General features: G+C 44.5%; 2 protein-coding genes across 5 annotated transcripts in view; one reads left to right on the forward strand and one right to left on the reverse strand.

The window, feature by feature from the left end:
• MAPT (microtubule associated protein tau) overlaps nt 1-19881 on the forward strand; it is a 755319-nt gene that overhangs the window by 49166 nt on the left and 686272 nt on the right. The gene's annotated exons all lie outside the window — the stretch shown is intronic.
• PSMC5 (proteasome 26S subunit, ATPase 5) lies at nt 10622-19649 on the reverse strand. Its single transcript, XM_069242033.1, is given in 13 exon segments — nt 10622-10722; nt 10725-10783; nt 11264-11485; nt 11487-11583; nt 11586-11644; nt 11646-11716; nt 11719-11807; nt 11810-12049; nt 12052-12105; nt 12108-12191; nt 17043-17246; nt 18213-18461; nt 19505-19649. Coding segments are annotated over 13 exon segments (1674 nt in total).

The raw sequence follows: 19881 nt of genomic DNA on the forward strand, positions 1-19881 counted from the left end.
CCAGTGACGTTCAGGCTCAAAGAGTGATCAGTCAAAAATAATTATAAGTTGTGCCGACTGGTAGTATTTTTTAGTGTCTGGAAGCCTCAGCCCAGTTTAACGCTTAGATGCCTTTAATAGTTTCCTAGATACCAGCGTTCTCTTTGCCGCCTAAATTAAATAGCCTATGGCTTCATGTAGATTTTGTAAATCACTCTGCGGAAACAGGGGAAGCCTAAAACAAATAAAGTAGCTAAGGTAAGATATTCTACTTAATTATTGCCACTCTACCTAGCCTTTGCATGAAATATACAGAAATAAAACAGTAGTATATTGAATGTTAGATCAGTAATTGATGGTCGTGCTTCTATGACCTGTTCATGCTTCTACCTGAGAGAAGGCATTGTAATAGTTCAGCACTTCAGCCTAGATGACCCTTTCTTTCGTTGGTGAAATGAGGTACTAGTGGAAAGTCTTTGAGCACCTGTAAATAGTTACACTATCCAATAGAGAGAACATATTTTCCAGCTTGATGTTGTTTGGTGGAAATAATGACATAGCTATATACAATTTGTACATTTGAAAGACAGATTTTGTTTCTGAGTCATTCCTTGAAAATATTCCCACAATCTGAGTACTTCTTCCAATGGCGTAAACAGTTTGAGTCAGCTAAATATGCTTTTGTCGTTTTGTCCGTACATCTGAGTTGCTTCAATGTCTGCAAAGACCCTCTATTCATACCCAAACTTTGTTTTCAGGCATTCAAAATTAATACATTATTGTCATTACGGTTTTTATTAATGATCAGAAATATATAGGTTTTAAGTGACAGCAAAGTTCGATTGCACTAAGTTCTTCATTGAATTGTGTTATTCACATCAGATTCTCTGCAGAGGCTTTAGCTACGCTTTTCAGAGAAACCTCTCAATTGCAGAAAAATGCAATACAGGAATTGTTTTCTATTTTCTAAATAACATAAGTAGTGCTGTTCTCTTTTTCATTTCACAAGCTGATGCTGCTCAACAAAGTAGGCTAAATGCATAGGAAATGGTTTTGAAACAAAAGAGTGAGAACTTTCTAATATATATTTTAATGTATCTGGTAGCAGCGCCTTGTTTCATGACATCATATAACAGATTCGGTATGTAAAGTATATTCTACAGTTTTTAGTCAGCATAGCCTTTATTCCTCAGCCTTTAATCTGCATGTGCCTTAACTCCACATGCCTTTACTCCCCAGCTTAGTGTCTTTTAGGGTTAAGGGGTGGGCATGGTTAGTTTTTTTAGAGTTAAAGGTTTGGCATGAGTAAAGTGGGTAAGAACTGTTTCAGGGTTTAGGGGTGGGTAGAGGTAATGGAGGGTAAGGGTGATTTTAGAGTTATGGGATGGATAGAGATTTCTGGCTTAATGTGTGAGTAGAGGTAAAGAGAAGTAAAAGTGCCTATGACACAGACCTCTAGCCACAGATTCCTTACCTTAGAATAATCCCCAGGTGTTAGATTGGATCTGGAACCTTTTCATCAAGTACCTCTGCTCTCCAGTAGCCAGCGTAGATCCGAAGAGAGCTTCCACCTATACTTTTTGTACTGACTTTTTTCGACATTTTGTTGAAGCTTGCGACGATCCAGATCCCAGTCATGTAAAAGGTCTGGGGACCGCTCACGAGCCGATCTCTATGTTCGTCATCTCAGTCAAAGTTGTCAGGTAGGTGCAACAAAAAGAAAAAGTCCAAGAAGTTGAAGCATTCTTTGACTTTACAGTGCTGGTCCAAATCTGGGGGAACAACAACATGAAGTCTGCCACCCTAGAGCCTGGGTCCACACCTCCCAGATTTTTCTGGAGCCAAAGCAACTCTCACCCAACTCAAGGTGTTTTCTGAGCCCATGGACATCATATTTGGGTGGAGCTCGGGCCAGGCTCATCTTCGTAGATCGTCACCCTGCTCACACCCCCATCTCTCTTTTTTTTCATGACACAGTGCCCACACCCCCTCTCTTTTTTTTTCATGACACAACATACCAGATTTATGTTGGTCTCATCATACAACCTTCACTAGAATCTTTATCCTGGGCATTCCAGCTGTGTCCAGAACAGGCTCTTTTTTTCTGCAGTTCTAGAAGGTCTCTATTGAGATCCTCTCCTCTTCACTTTGATTTAATCTGGATCACCTCTGAAACCTTATCCACCCACCACAACATCTGTCTTGATTATGTGCTATTAAACCATGCTGTCGCCGTACTCTGAAAGTTATCTCTAAGATCTTCCACAGTTCCATCAGGCTGGGAATACTGCTTCCCAAAAAAAAAGAAAAATTGGCCCATTATGTTACTTCAGCTCTTTTCTAAAATATTGAACAAAGCAATAAATATGCAGCTCCATATATACTATCCTTTACACCATACTCAGTTGAGTTTTCACCTATAGCAAAACCCTGCGACTACCTTATAGTCAGGCCATTCAGGACTACAGAGGCACTATTGTTTTTTTTCTATTAGATCTTTTTGCGGTGTTCAACACAGTGTCTCATGTTACTCTTACATAATCTATCTTTGATGTGGGCATCTGTAGTCAAGATCTCAGATGCATCCTACTCAACAACCACTCTGTCCACAAACACGCCATCGAACTTTGGAATCTACTCGACTCAGCTTCCCCAGACGTCGCCTTCCTTACCGAGACCTGGATGAACCCCTCCTCAGCACTAGACATTGCCATAGCTATCCCGGACAGCCACAAGATCACCCGCATAGACCGCTCCAACAAACCAGGAGGAGGCATCGCCATCGTCCACAAGAACACCCTCAGGATCACAACCAACACCAAAGACACCCTCAGCACTGCTGAACACCTGTACTTTCCGATCCACACCGACCAAAACACCACCCTCCGAGGGATCCTCGTTTACAGACCCCCGGCCCCCGACAGCAGTTCAGCGACTCCATCACTGATGTCATCAACACGAACGCTCTTGCATCCACAGACTACATACTCCTTGGGGACTTGAACTTCCACCTCGAGAACACCAACGATGACAACTCTACCACCCTGCTCGACAACCTCTCCAACCTCGGCCTCAAACAGCTCGTCATGACACCCACCTACTCCGAAGGACACACACTCGACCCCATTTTCTCCGCCAGAAAACATGTTTCCTTCAGCCACACCACTGGACAGACCGCCACTACATCCACTTCTCCTTCAAGAAACCCAGTGCACACCATCATTCGCAACTGATTCCCCACCGCAAATGGAACAAGGTCACTGAAGATCAACTAATCACTACCCTCTCCTGGACCCACCGATACTGACACAGCTGCCCGCAACCTCAGGCAATGGATCAATGACTGTGCCTACACCCTCGCCCTGATCAAAAATCCTTCCAACAGATGCACCAACCGAAAGGCCTCCTGGTTCACCGCTGACCTCCAAGAATCTAAGCAAACATGCCAAAGTCTCGAAAAAAAATGGCGCCAAGATGAGACACTGGACAGCTACACAGCCTTACAAAACGCCATCCGCAGACACCACCAACACATCCAAACCACCAAGAGAACTACCTTCAAAGAACACATCAACAACAACGCATACAGCCACAAGAAGCTCTTCAACATCGTGAAGGAGCTCTCCAACTCCAGCTCCAACGTAGGTGACATCCCGCCATCACAAGACCTCTGCGACTCCCTAGCCACCTTCTTCCACCACAAAATGGCACACATCCATGACAGCTTCAGCACTCAGACCCCCGTCAACCAACAACACCACAGACTGTCCACCCACCAACCCCCTGGTCTCCTGGACTCACGTCAACAACAACGACACCATTGAAATCATGAACACCATCCACTCCGGCTCACCATCCGACCCCTGCTCTCACCACATCTTTAACAAAGCAGGGTCCGTCATTGCACCCCAACTCCGGAAGATCATCAACAGCACCTTTGAGTCCGCCACATTCCGGGAGAGCTGGAAACACGCCCAGATCAACACCCTCCTCAAGAAACCTAAGGCGGACCCAAAGGACCTCAAAAACATCCGGCTCATCTCCCTGCTCCCCTTTCTGGCAAAAGTCATAAAGAAGATAGTCAATGAACAACTGACCCGTTTCCTCGAGGAGAACAGCACTTTGGACCCATCCCAATCCGGATTCCGCAGCAACCACAGCACCGAAACTGCCCTCATCGCCACCACTGACAACATCAGAACCATACTGGACAACGGCGAAACCGTGGCCCTCATCCTCCTGGACGTCTCAGCCGTGGTCGACTTCGTCTGCCACCACACCCTACACACACGCCTCAGCAACACAGGAATCCGCAACAGAGCCCTAGACTGGATTACCTCCTTTCTCACCGGCAGAACTCAGAGAGTCCGCCTCCCTCCATTCCACTCTGAAGCCACCAAAATCATCTGCGGCGTACCCCAGGGTTCGTCCCTCAGCCCAACCCTCTTCAACATCTACATGGCTCCGCTCGCTAACATCACCCGATCTCAAAACCTCAACATCATCTCATACACCGATGACACCCATCTGATCCTCTCCTTCACTAAGGACACCACCAAGACCAACCTCCACAAAGGAATGAAGGCCATCGCTGAAAGGATGAAGAACAGCTGCCTCAAACTGAATTCCTACAAGACTGAGGTCCTCATTTTCGGCTCCACCCCGTCCGCATGGGATGACTCCTCGTGGCCTGCCACACTGGGAACCGCAACGACACCCACCGACCACGCACGCAACCTGGGATTCATCCTGGACTCCTCACTATCTGTGACCCAGCAAGTCAGCGCCATTTCTTCCTCCTGCTTCAACACCCTCTGCATGCTTCGGAAGATCTACAAATGGATACCCTCAGAAACCAGAAGAACAGTCACCCAAGCCCTCGTAAGCAGCAAACTGGACTACGGCAATGCCCTCTACACAGGAACCACGGCCAAACTCCAGAAAAGACTGCAGCACATCCAGAACGCCTCCGCATGCCTCATCCTGGACATTCCCCGCCACTGGCATATCACAGCCCACCTGAGAGACCTGCATTGGCTCCCCGTCAACAAGAGAATTACCTTGAAACTCTCCTCCCATGCTCACAAGGCACTGCACAACACCGGACCAGAATACCTCAACAGACGGTTCTCCTTCTACACCCTGACCCGACACCTTCGCTCCGCCAACCTTGCCCTCGCCACTGTCCCACGCATCCGCAGAACCACCACCGGTGGAAGATCATTCTTGCACTTCGCCACCAAGACGTGGAACCCTCTTCCCACCCACCTGCATCAGACTAAGGACCACCTTACCTTCAGGAAACGTCTCAAGACTTGGCTGTTCGAGCAGTAGCCGACCTCTCCCCTCCAGCGCCTTGAGACCCTCACAGGTGAGTAGTGTGCTTTACAAATTCCCTGATTGATTGATTGAATGGTTCTGTTCTTTTCTATCCCATTATACCCAATACGTTTTAATCTCTTCATATCATTCTCCTACTGTATTGGTTAATCATGAAGTTCCTAAAGGCTCCTCACTCACCCATGGACGTCAGTTCACCGAAGTGCCAGGGGTAGTGGAAGTTACACCACACGCCCTTTGACCTCCACTTTCACTCACACATACTTACACATACACGCAAATTCACACTTACAAAAACTCTCACATAAACACTCACTGAAAGTAAGCACGCACACAACATACATTTAAAAGTATTTTTTATTTAATTCAACTGCCCTGGAAGGGCAGCTAACTGTACTCTTACACTAATGGTGAATAATATGCTATTATTCACTATTAGTGCGCTGAAAAGTGGACAGAAAACAAAAGAGAGTGGAGCCCCAACGATGTCCATAACAAGGACGTGCTGCCGTTGGATTCCTGGCACTGAATTTGCTACCCCTGAGGCCAGGGGTCGCAGAGGCAGTGCCAGGGGTACCAAAGGGCAAATGACGTCCATGCACTCTGCCCTACTTTTTAAAAACATTTACATCTCTCCTTTGGCTACCTTGATTCGAGCCTTTGGTTGTTACATTAACAATACATACATTATTGGTTCCATATCAGGAAAATATTTTTTCACTCAGAATCAGTTTTGTGCCTATATGACATCAGGGGCCAATTGTGTGAAAAAAACTCCTAAAGATCAGCGGTGACCAAACTGAAGTTGTGGTTTTTGGGAAGCACTTTGAAGCTTGGCCACCGTCAATGGGGAGCTGCAGAGCCAGGCTCCTGTCCTATCCTGTTAAATACTAGAATGCATATACCTCGAATTATTTAACCTTCAACAGAAGCGTATAAAACAAGACAATCTAGTTACAACTTATAGATAATAGAATAAAACACTTGACAAATTTCGATGACAGCTAGCTGTTTGTTTACTCTTTTGCTTTTTGAGCAACATTACAAGGATGTAATTATATGCACAAACGGATCTAATTATGGTGTGTTAATATGGATTTGACTAGATTTATTAATGCCTAGTGAGATTAAATAGCAGTGTCACGGATGTGACGAGGACACAGTGAGACACAGCACATGTTGAAGACACAGAATGCCATGACAAAGTGTATATATGACTTGGATTTTGTAAACATCCAGAAGAGCTGTTTATAAATCATGCTAATTCTTATGATTCTAATGATTACTCCTTATTAAAAGGCGGCAAGATATGGAAACTATGAGAAGCTTGGTAAGCGTGATACCTTAGACATTCTGTACTTTCACAGTGTAGTGCAAAATGTTTGTGCTCTGGGTTCTGTACAGAATATGTCACAATTTCCAAATCGGACCATACTCAGGGTCCAAGGAATGATTTTGAATATCAACCGGAAAAATAAGTTTCTTACCCCTCTATGGCAACAGAGTTAGATCTGTAGGGTTGGGGTCCCATTAATGCCTGTACACATCCTCTCCTATCCCTGTGGGGGCCAGTTGTAAACTTGGCCTGCTCTTCAACTGTAAACTATGTCTAGTCACGTCAACCAAGTGGCTTTCACTTGCTTTCGTCTTCTTAAGATGCTCAGTAAAGTTCGCCCTTTGCTTCCATACTTCACATGTAACATTTAGTGCAAGTCTTCATAACATCTCAGTTTAAATATGGGAATATCCTTTATCTAGGCATCTCAGAACATCTTTTTTTACCGTCTCTCAAGTGATCCAAAATGTTGCAGCCTGCTTCTTTGAAATATTCCTGCACAGTGCTCAGTGTCTGCATATCAGAAAGACTCACTATGTCTTCTGGTTAGGAAACACAACATCTCTAAAGTTATTTGCCTTGCTTATCAGGCTCTCGTCAGTTCAGGACTGGTCAACCTCAGAAAGAAAATTCTTCCTTATTATCTTGCTTGCCCTTTGTAGATGTCCTTAACTAGCTACTTAGGTCGTGCTTTTCGAACATGTTGCGATTCTGTCCTCTCCTTTATTTACTTGGCAACTAACCACTGGAACCCCTTACCTCTGGACTTAAGAATCGCACTCAGATCGACTCCTTTTACTAAAAACTAAAACCTGAATCTTTTTACAGAACTAATCCTCATTTCCTGATGGGCCCTTATCCACAGCTCCAGAACACCTGGGATAACAGTTTTATAAAAATGTCATCACCATCAAAAGGCTTGATTAGTTCTTGACAAAGGTCATGTCAAATACTAAAAGGCCTGGTTTGTTTTTTTATGGGAAATTGTGACAAAGACAGTAGACCTCACCTATTTATTGTGAAAACGTATATGTTAAAGCCAGTAGGCCGTTAAATGCAGATTGGTATTGCTCCATGTTGAAAACTATAGGCAGCTGTTTTACTACATGGAAGATCAGTGTTCACTATGCTAGTCAAGGATGCTGGTGTTGGTTATACTCTTTGACAAACCATGAGGGTTAGAATCTTTGATATCCCCCTCCTTCCTTAAAGGGGTTTTATATTGCTTTGCCAGCTGTAATTTTATATTTATTTATAATTTTATGACTTTGTCTGATGGTGCCTTTTGGGAAAGCTTATGCACAGAATGGCAGGTCAGAGTTCGTTATGGTGACAAGCCAGTTTAATAGGGTATAGGCCTGATTTGTTATTAGGGAAACATTAAGTGGGATGTCAAAGGTCTGATCTATTAAGAAAGATTACGACAAAATCATTAGCCCTGATTTATTTATTATGAAAAGCATACATTAAAGTCAATAGTCCTCAAAGGGTGATTGTTAATACACCTTATTAAAGCTCGTAGGTATTTTGTTACATGGAATCTCACTAATTACCTTAGTAGGCAAGGGTTTTGGTGGTGATTACCCGCTTAGCCAGAAGCTGGGGGTACAAGATTTGCACTGAGATAATCCATGCTGGACCCTTGAATATGGACGTGAAAGGATAAGTTGTCTGCCAGGCCCTTGTAACAAAAACAAATAAATACAAAATACATACATGCACATTCACTGGGGAACTTTAGATCAGCCCTCTTCTGTCATTGCTACGTTCTGTTGTCTTTCTCACTCTGCTTCCATTCATCTCAACATGGAGCAATGAGCCAGACCTCTTCAGCCATGGGCTTCATTAAACGATGAGTGAGTGACAGCATTTCGTCGGATTACATGTGCACCTCTGCCTGAAATTGGGTGCTCTTTTGTGTCAGAGCTGGTGGGCCAGCCCTTTAGTTTTCCATTATCTGTTTTTGTAGGCCCCATTTAATTTCTTTGCATCTCAGTTTGGGTATGTTATTATTTTTATGTGTACTGCGGCTTCCTAGACAGTGCCGATGGGCCCCTCACTTGTTGCTCATTAAATCCATGTTGTGCCACATCCAGCACAGCCACTGTTTCTAAACAGGCGAGCCATCTTGCAATGATATTGCCCATAGTGCACCATTGTTTATCCTTTTAAGTTGTACAGTACTTTGCTTCTAAATGTGAAAATCATGTTGGAGCTTTTAAACAATGACACCATGTACAGTATCGGTACCAGCTGCTATATTTATTTCACTTTTTATTGCAAGCTTGCCGTTTAGGTAGAGACATGTTTCCTTTGTTCTAATTTATTTTGCATATGCTTGTTCAGTGTGTGTGTGTGTTTTGTTGTGGATGGACTAGTTGTTGAATACAGGGGTAGAGTGGGTGGATGAATTAATTCCTGAATGTAAGGAAGGGTGTGAGAGAGCGCATGTAGTGATGTAGTGAGTGCCTAAATTCACTAGTGATTGAAGACGTACTGTCAGTTGTAAGCCAGACCTATTGGCATTGCCAGTGCTTCTGTACATAGCTAAAGCTGTATTGGGCCAGACCTAAAAAGGAATGGACCAAAACTTCTCAGCAGGCCTGTAGCACGTCACATCAGTACTGAAATACTTGACTGGTATTGTGTTGGAATTTCATTGCATCAAGGAAATAATTTAAATAGGCAAGTGTTTTCAGCAGCACTACTGCCATAATGGAATACCACATTATACATGAATGTCTGTTCCATATGCTGTTAGGCTCACATCTAGCTATTTAATCTGCCTGAAATATCTAAAAATGTTTGTTTGCCAACTGTGCTTATTTTATTCGTTTCTTTATCAGGTATTCATTATTGGAGTTTGTTTTCCTGTTTCTGGGGTAGGATTGTAGTTTGGAATTAGCTTTCAGAAGGGTTTATTCTGTATAATTATTTGTGAATTGCATTGTGGGTAGCTGTAGATAGTACTCCGTTGCTGGGGCCTGATTTGCATTTAGAAAAAAAAACAAAGCCTAATCTAAATTTAAAAAGAACAGTTCTGATGCTTCTCTCCAGCAACGAAATACATTTAGTGGGGACGCACTCTCCGCAAGACTGCTCTGTCTTAGGAAAATATTTTTTTGGGACATAGCTGCCACTTCCATTCAACAAAGGCTATGCATTTAACAGGAGAGTAACGTTACTATGCAGAAGGTAGCAGGCATTGAGTTACTTGCATTTCTGTCAAAACTGTTTTTCAGTGATAGTCTCCTTGTGTCTTACAGATCTCCCTACCATGCCCAATGATTCAGTTGCACCCATCCTGACATAGGGGTGAGTGTTTGATGGAAAATAGCCTAATGATCTTCTCATGAAATACATTGCCAATACAAATTGCTAAATCTAGTTTTTGATCGGTGCTAGTTGTTTCTTAAAGAAAAAAGACTCTCTGATCAAGGACATATTAAATAGGGGGGGATGAAGAATTTCGCTCTGCCGGCGAAGTTTACAGAGTTTTCCCCACTCTGCACTCAGCACGGAGTTCCGAAAAACTCCGCAAAGTGACACGGAGCAGAGTTTTTTCTGTTGCTCGCCAACATTAGGTTGGGGAGAGCTAGCGAGAGAAATCGCTACGTTGGCAAGGGCAAGATTTCTGAATGCGAGGGGTTGTGTAAGCCGCGACTTCTCGCGATGAGAAAGCTGCTGCTCGCGTTGAGGAAGCTGCTGCTCGAGTGCAAAATCTACTGTTTAGCACCCTCTGTGTGATGCAGTTCGCACTGATTTTACAGCATGGGAGAAACTCCTGCACTGAATGTCAGTGTGAATAGCGCTCCTTACCCGTTCTGCAAACAGCAGAGTTTTTTCAGCACTTTGCGGAGTTCCGTGTAGCAGAACTCCATGAGCTCCACCCAGGCCTAATATTAAATTTGACAAAAAAGCTTGACAGCAGAATACTTTTAACAAAGCAATCCTACTTCATTGTGCTTATTTTCCAAGCTTTTTAATGAACAGATTATTTTTGAGGTTCTTGTGCATCATCTTGGCCACATTTAGCTCTATGTTTTCTTGCGTCACATTCACCTCCAGGCTCTCAATGCATACATACCAGCTTCTGTGCAGACACTCTTAACCTTTGCTCTAGAAGGTCTTTGTTGTGAATGAAGAAAGTCTTAGTCTTCTTGGTAACAGAAGATTGTATTCCAGATAGTAAAGGATATGTGTAAAGTACACTTAAACACTATTCCTGCCTCCACTCCCAGTAGCAATGTCCTTGACTGGACTAATAAGAATGAGGACAACAAAGAAACAACACAGTGAACCAACATCACTACAACAGACAAAAGCAGGGTAGAAAAACATAAACTGTGACAACACAACAGACAAGGAAAACAGATAGCACCAAGGAATATGAAAACATTGAACAGTGCAAAGGTAGGTAACTAGGCCACTTGATAGTGTATTCACGTTATGTATCCCTGGAACCCACATCGGGATCATTCACAACCCTTTTGGATCACTAGATTGGTCCACAGTAACTACCACTGGAGAGGAAGAGGCAACCCAGAATGACTGTAGGACTCAACACCGTCACACCACCACTTATGCTTGTTAGATAGGCAGAAAAACTCTGGCATGAGTTCAGCACTTTTATGCAAGTTTATGCTCCAAGTCGGATTCATTTTTTGTGAACAAATCTTTAAAATATCCCGACGCAACTCATCATTTGGAGATGAGAACTTGATTGCTCGGTCAGTTCAACACTGAACGCATCTGGTTAGTGGCCATTCACCTTGTTATTTTTTAGTAGCATCAGATCTATCCAGCTGGTTAACCAGCTCCAGCATTCCCCACTATGCTGTCTTCGCCAGATCCACATTTTAGTCATAAAGAATCTATGAAATCGATTTCATCACTGAAAATAATCAAATGACCATGCTCTTTGGCCTCACAAGCAGGTCACGCACCAATCATACTCCTTCTCCAATGAATTTCAGCACCAGTTCCGACATGGAGAAAAGTGCTGTCTGTTTGATGAGTCACTTTTTGAGCAAGGATAGTTTGTCCTGTTGGAGGGCTGTGGGGGGGCTCACAGACATTAACATATCCTTTAATTGAACAATTCTCAGTACTTCAAAATGTTCATGATCCTTGACAGGAAGTTTTATTTTTACTTTAGTTCCTTTATCTGCTTTTGTAGACCACCAGTTATTTCATATGTTGAGTCAGGAACCTTTTCAACCATCATTAAGAAAGCATGAGGATGTAACTGTCTGGGCAACACAGCAGTTTGAGGTTACATCATCAAGTCAATATTTTTGTCCTTGTCCGCTACAACCTTTCCCTCAACATGAACCTTGACCAGAACCACCTTCTTGTCCATGGCTGGCACCTCATCAGCAGCATTAGGTCCCAGTCCTGATGAAGCTGAAGCTCCTCTTGCAACACACGCAGTTTGGCATTTAATGTCATTGTTCCTGTAAACGTTGAAGATTTTGACTCTGTTTATTGACAACCAGCTTAAACATTTCAGGCATCAAAGATAAACAGGTATGACCTAATCAATAGTACATTGGGCCCATAATTCAGTTTTTCTTTGGGATGAGATAGTTTTTTAAGATGCATCCTTCCTATCTCCGTAATGTGTTGATTGAATTTGCCCTGAATGAGGAATTTTCCCCCAGCCTTCTTTCTGCATCTTCACAGTTCCTGAGCTGAGAAGGTTTTACAAAGTATTGGCTTAAGACGTAGATAAAACAGGCACCTGCATTCCTGGGATAAGCTTTTCATCAACTATGGTGATAAAATGTCTCCAGTGTCTGTTGGACTACTTCATGCATTTTCCCCTTCACTGCTATTCTTTGATGGGTTCATCTTTTCCTTTTAATATTGTTATGCATTCCAACAGACGTGTAACAATTTCGATTGCAACAACTATGTGAATCACCCCTCAAGCATTTTTCAAGTACACAGTTCTTAAATTGTGAGGCAGTACAGAATTTGGCCAAACGATCTTGAGAAACATGTTTGAAGAAAGCATCCATTAACATTATCTTACTATGTTTCTCTCTCATGATATGGAATTGACCTATGATGTAGGAGTAGAATTGGGCAATAGTGTCTTAGTTACTTCAAGTCCACAGGAGCTCTCCTGCTCCTAACACCGTCTTGCGCAAGACATGCTTCAGTACAGAACATGGAATATATACGAGTAATATATCAAAACCTAACTTAATAAATTGTAAGATAAAACATCAAGCAGAATAAATGGCTTTAAGGTGACATTAAGGTAATGTATCGAAACAGAACTTAATAAATTGCAACATACACATAAAGCATAACAAATAACTCTAACAACATTAGTTCATAGTGTAACCTCACAAATGTTTTGGACAATTGGTATTTTTTTCTGCTGCTTTCCCTCCTCCAGAGAGTTGAGGAAGAGGTGGTACCCTCAGCACCTCCTTAAGAGATGTTAGCGGATTCTTCTGCTGGACCAGCGCATAGGCTTAAAAATGACCCTTCCCCATGAATTATATTAGAATCTCCACCACAACCACTGCTTGATCCAGAATTACCTTCCAGCATCTCCACCATATTGTATTCCCCAACTCACTCTCCAGCCACCATCCATTCACTGCTCTGGCACACACTGCAGGTCTCTCTTCCCCACCCTCATTGTGTGCCTTCTTGATCAACCCCGCATTTCTCTTGTTCTGCCACTTCCCATTCACGGCCAACATGGCATGATTAGAAACTTTAACTACACGTGTGGCTGGGAAATACTTTGAGCTATTACTCTTTTGCCCATGAGATCTTTTGATTTTTACCAAATCAACCACTTGAAATGAGACATCTTTGACTCTGTGCAGAGTATCATATCTTTCCTTGCTTCTCCATTTTGCTTCCATACCCTTGCTCTGCACTTCATCACTACCAGGTATCCTCTGTGATAAATCACAAGAAGAGGGCCTACCTCTCAACAGTACAAATGAGGAAACCCGTGGAAGAATGTGGGTTGTTCCTGTAGTTCCTTAGCCTGTCCTGGCCAAACTTCAACACATCCAGCCAGGGGACAAAGCCACTTGAATTCTCTCTTTCAACATTTGGAGAACTCTTTCCACCATTCCGTTGCCTTGTTGACTTTTAAGAGCAAACAATAGATGTTTGATGCCATGGTCACTAACAAATGTCTGCATAGTACTCAAATTAAATTGCACTCCATTGTCAGTGACTAATACCTGGGGAAAACCTTCTCTTCTAAATAAAGAAGAGAGGAATTCTAAAAAAAAGGCCCAGTGTTAGTTTCCTTTAAGAATTTACATTCCGCCCAGTTGGAATAGTAATCTACTACTACCAAAGCATATCTCCTATTAACTGGCAAATCAAACATAGGGCCTATAAAACCCATTCCTAATTTTTCCTCTGGGCTGTCGGGAACCTCGACTGGACATAAGGGAGTCTTGTAGACACGCAGAGATTTATCGCCTTGACTACAACCACTGCATTTGCTTACCCACATATCAATTTCACTTTCCATCTCTGCCCACTAGTAAAAGTTACGTATCCTTTTATTCGCGACGGTCCTGCCTATGTGAACCTGGTGTGCTAAACTTACCAACTGTAGGAAGTTGGCTCTGTATGCACTATTTCAAAGTAAGGAATAGTATGCACAGAGTCCAAGGGTTCCCCTTAGAGGTAAGATAGTGGCAAAAAGAGATAATACTAATGCTCTATTTTGTGGTAGTGTTGTCGAGCAGTAGGCTTATCCAAGGAGTAGTGTTAAGCATTTGTTGTACATACACACAGGCAATAAATGAGGAACACACACTCAGAGACAATTCCAGGCCAATAGGTTTTTGTATAGAAAAATATATTTTCTTAGTTTATTTTAAGAACCACAGGTTCAAATTCTACATGTAATATCTAATTTGAAAGGTATTGCAGGTAAGTACTTTAGGAACTTTGAATAATCACAATAGCATATATACTTTTTACATAAAACACATATATCTATTTTAAAAGTGGACACAGTGCAATTCACAGTTCCTGGGGGAGGTAAAGTAATGTTAGTTCTTGCAGGTAAGTAAACCACCTACGGGGTTCAAATTGGGGTTCAAGGTAGCCCACCGTTTGGGGTTCAGAGCAACCCCAAAGTCACCACACCAGCAGCTCAGGGCCGGTCAGGTGCAGAGTTCAAAGTGGTGCCCAAAACACATAGGCTTCAATGGAGAAGGGGGTGCCCCGGTTCCAGTCTGCCAGCAGGTAAGTACCCGCGTCTTCGGAGGGCAGACCAGGGGGGTTTTGTAGGGCACCGGGGGGGACACAAGTCAGCACAGAAAGTGCACCCTCAGCGGCACTGGGGCGGCCGGGTGCAGTGTGCAAACACGCGTCGGGTTTTCAATAGGTTTCAATGAGAGACCAAGGGGTCTCTTCAGCGATGCAGGCAGGCAAGGGGGGGGCTCCTCGGGGTAGCCACCACCTGGGCAAGGGAGAGGGCCTCCTGGGGGTCACTCCTGCACTGGAGTTCCGATCCTTCAGGTACTGGGGGCTGCGGGTGCAGGGTCTTTTCCAGCCGTCGGGATTTTAGAGTCAGGCAGGCGCGGTCAGGGGGAGCCTTGGGATTCCCTCTGCAGGCGTCGCTGTGGGGGCTCAGGGGGGACAACTTTGGTTACTCACAGTCTTGGAGTCGCCTGGGGGTCCTCCCTGTAGCGTTGTTTCTCCACCAGTCGAGTCGGGGTCGCCGGGTGCAGTGTTGCAAGTCTCACGCTTCTTGCGGGGATTGCAGGGGTCTTTAAATCTGCTCCTCTGGATTCAAAGTTGCAGTCTTTGTTGAACAGGGCCGCTGTTCTCGGGAGTTTCTTGGTCTTTTGGAAGCAGGGCAGTCCTCTGAGGATTCAGAGGTCGCTGGTCCCAGGGAAAGCATCGCTGGAGCAGTTTTCTTCTGAAGGAGGGAGACAGGCCGGTAGGGCTGGGTCCAAGGTAGTTGGTGTCTTCTTCTTCTCTGCAGGGTTTTTCAGCTCAGCAGTCCTCTTCTTCTTTAAGTTGCAGGAATCTACCTTCTTAGGTTCAGGGAAGCCCTTAAATACTAAATTTAAGGGCGTGTTTAGGTCTGGGGGGTTAGTAGCCAATGGCTACTTTCCCTGAGGGTGGATACACCCTCTTTGTGCCTCCTCCCAAGGGGAGGGGGTCACATTCCTATCCCTATTGGGGGGATCCTCCATCTGCAAGATGGAGGATTCCTAAAAGTCAGAGTCACTTCAGCTCAGGTTGCCTTAGGGGCTGTCCTGACTGGCCAGCGACTCCTCCTTGTTTGTCTCATTATCTCCTCCGGCCTTGCCGCCAAAAGTGGGGCCGTGGCCGGAGGGGGCGGGCAACTCCACTAGCTGGAATGCCCTGTGGCGCTGGAACAAAGGGGGTGAGCCTTTGAGGCTCAACGCCAGGTGTTACAGCTCCTGCAAGGGGGAGGTGATAGCATCTCCACCCAGTGCAGGCTTTCAAAGGCACTCTCCCCATGTGGCCAGCAACATGTCTCGAGTGTGGCAGGCTGCTAAAACCAGTCAGCCTACACAGGTAGTTGGTTGGTTAAGGTTTCAGGGGGCACCTCTAAGGTGCCCTCTGGGGTGTATTTCACAATAAAATGTACACTGGCATCAGTGTGCATTTATTGTGCTGAGAAGTTTGATACCAAACTTCCCAGTTTTCAGTGTAACCATTATGGTGCTGTGGAGTTCGTGTTTGACAGACTCCCAGACCATATACTCTTATGGCTACCCTGCACTTACAATGTCTAAGGTTTTGCTTAGACACTGTAGGGGCACAGTGCTCATGCACTGGTGCCCTCACCTATGGTATAGTGCACCCTGCCTTAGGGCTGTAAGGCCTGCTAGAGGGGTGACTTATCTATACTGCATAGGCAGTGTGAGGTTGGCATGGCACCCTGAGGGGAGTGCCATGTCGACTTACTCGTTTTTGTCCTCACCAGCACATACAAGCTGGCAAGCAGTGTGTCTGTGCTGAGTGAGGGGTCCCCAGGGTGGCATAAGATATGCTGCAGCCCTTAGAGACCTTCCCTGGCATCAGGGCCCTTGGTACCAGGGGTACCAGTTACAAGGGACTTACCTGGATGCCAGGGTGTGCCAATTGTGTAAAACAAAAGTACAGGTTAGGGAAAGAACACTGGTGCTGGGGCCTGGTTAGCAGGCCTCAGCACATTTTCAAATCAAAACATAGCATCAGCAAAGGCAAAAAGTCAGGGGGTAACCATGCCAAGGAGGCATTTCCTTACACCAACCGAATCCTTAGAACACCTGAAGGAATCAACATGTTTCCTTGCAACATCAATTCACTCTCCATGGACAATTCATCCTTAACTTTGAAAGAAGGCCTGGTCTCATCACTCACATACCTTTCATGTGTCCAACAATGAAGCTTCTTAATCTGGTTAGGCAACTGTCTCTCTCAGAACATTCTTTCCATTCATGGTAGGAAATAGTTTTCCCGGTTGCCACAATTCCATCCACCTTCCCAACAATGCATTCAACCTCTGCCTCCTCATTACTACTCTTGATTGGACACCTTGAAAGGAAGACTGCCTGTGCATTTTTAGTTCCTGAAATGTGACATAAAAATTCAATTGATACATCCTTGCTAGTAATCTTACTAATCTGAGACAAACTTTATTTAAGTTCTCTTTGGATAGAAACAATACTAGGGGTGTGTGGTCAGTAGAAAGGGAGAACTTACGTCCCCAAAGGTATGTTGAAAAGTGCCTTGTTGCGCACGGACATGCTAGTGCTTCGTGCTCAATAGTGCTGTGAGTGCGCTCTTCCAATGTCAAGCACCTGTCAAGCACCTGGAAGCAAAAGGCACTGTGCATTCTTTTCCATCTACCATTTGCAAAAGCGCCACCCCCAATCTAACACCATTTGCATCCACTGTCACAATGGATTTCACATTATCTCTAAAGGGTCATAAAGCAGGGGCATCAACAACCAACCGCTTTAAACCTTCAAAAGCTTCACCTTCATCAGTTTCCCAATCTTACTCCACCCCTTTATGCAAGAGTTTCCTGAAAGGCTGAGTTTGGAAAGTGAAATTTTCTATGAACCTGGTGTAATATTCACACAGGCCCAAGAAAGACCTCAGTTGGTCCTTATCTGCAGGTTCAGGACTTTGCTTCGACTATATCTGTTTTAGGTTTAATGCCAGTATTAGACAGTACGTGATCAAGATAATTAACTTTTGGTAACGTGAAGCAACATTTTTCTTTCTTCGCTGTTAGTCCCTGTTTTTTCTAACATGCTGAATACATCATCTAAAACCTTCAAATGCTCATCTTCATTACTTGTAAATACCAAGATATCATCCTGATATGCCAAAACCTGTTTGTTGTCCCCAGAAATTGTAAACATTAATTTCTGGAATACTAACTTGGCCAACGCTAGTTCAAAAGGTAAGCGTAAGAAACTGTACATCCCTGAAGGGGTACTGAAAGCAGTTAGTGATCTGGATTTAGTACTTAATTCTATTTGGTGGTAATCTGCCCCTTGGTCTATGGTGGAAAATACTTATACACCTTTCATCTGTGCCAACATCTGCTGAATTTTTGGGAGAGGGAAGCAGTTCACTAAAATGTTTTTGTTTTTATTTAGGTATTTGAGGTCCACACAGAGCCTTATATCGCCAGTCTTCATTTTGGCCACAGCAATGAGGTAGACCCATTCAGACGAAGTGACAGGTTCCATAACCTTTTCAGAGCACAGCTTGTCCAGATGTTCCTTTAACTGGCTCCTCACACTTAATGGAACATACCTCACTTTGTTAACTACAGGAACAGCATTATCTTATAATACAATTTCTTGCTGAAATGCCTTTTCTAAGAACAACAGTTCTTCAAATAGAGATTTGTGATCCTCTAGCAACCTGCTACTGTTTGTACATGCATGATAGGTTCAGCTAAAGATAGGGGGTAATCAGTGCTTGGTCTCAACATCATGACAAACACACCTTAACCTTTCCACTCCAAAATATTGTACCTTTTTTTTGCCACACAAAGGGGCTGATCCCGCCGCCCGCCAAGCGGGAACCGCCAGAAGACCGTACCGCGGTCAAAAGACCGCAGCGGTCATTCTGGGTTTCCCACTGGGCTGGCGGGCGACCGCCAAAAGGCCGCCCGCCAGCCCAGTGGGAAACACCCTTCCCACGAGGAAGCCGGCTCCGAATGGAGCCGGCGGAGTGGGAAGGTGCGACGGGTGCAGTTGCACCCGTCGCGAATTTCAGTGTCTGCAAAGCAGACACTGAAATTCTTTGTGGGGCCCTCTTACGGAGGCCCCTGCAGTGCCCATGCCATTGGCATGGGCACTGCAGGGGCCCCCAGGGGCCCCACGACACCCCATACCGCCATCCTGTTCCTGGCGGGCGAACCGCCAGGAACAGGATGGTGGTATGGGGTGTCAGAATCCCCATGGCGGCGCAGCAAGCTGCGCCGCCATGGCGGATTCCCATGGGCAGCGGAAAGTCGGCGGTATACCGCCGGCTTTCCGCTTCTGGCTGCGGCTGTACCGCCGCGGTCAGAATGCCCGGTGGAGCACCACCAGCCTGTTGGCGGTGCTACCGCTGACCCCGGCCCTGGCGGTATTTACCGCCAGGGTCGGAATGACCCCCAAAGTTTTGTGGTGATGGTTAAATTCTGGAATTACAAAGTTACTACAAAATAACCCATCAGATCAATAATGTGTTCACCAAATGCGATCGTGCGTATGTCTGGAGGTGAAAATCAAACTGAACCCCAGTCTGACCAATATTATTTACTAGTAATGATGGTGATAGGTGACCCAGAGTCCACTGTGACTCTTACTTTGGTGTTACCAATGTACACATCACAAATAGGGCCCCCTCTTTTGGAATAATTCTGATTTGCCTCCACAATATTGATGGCTAGCGTTACTCTGCTGACCAGCTCTTCAACCAAGTCAAGGTTTCCAGGAGACTCTTCTTCTTTAACAAGCCCCATCTTTTGAATATTCTTGCATAGTTCTCAGAAAGCACCACAAGGTACATTTTGATTGCTGTTTGTGATACTCACTTGGCTTGTATTGTGAGTCAGTAACAACTATTCAGTACTTTAAGATACCCAGCAAGTATAAGCATCACATGTCACATGCTGAATACATAACTGCTGGTACCTTTTTTAACCTGCCTGGTTGCAGTATAGTAGTATTGCCTTTAATTAGTTTTTTATCTTT

This window comes from Pleurodeles waltl, chromosome 6 (assembly GCF_031143425.1).
Source record: "Pleurodeles waltl isolate 20211129_DDA chromosome 6, aPleWal1.hap1.20221129, whole genome shotgun sequence".
In the NCBI taxonomy this organism is placed as follows: Eukaryota; Metazoa; Chordata; class Amphibia; order Caudata; family Salamandridae; genus Pleurodeles; species Pleurodeles waltl.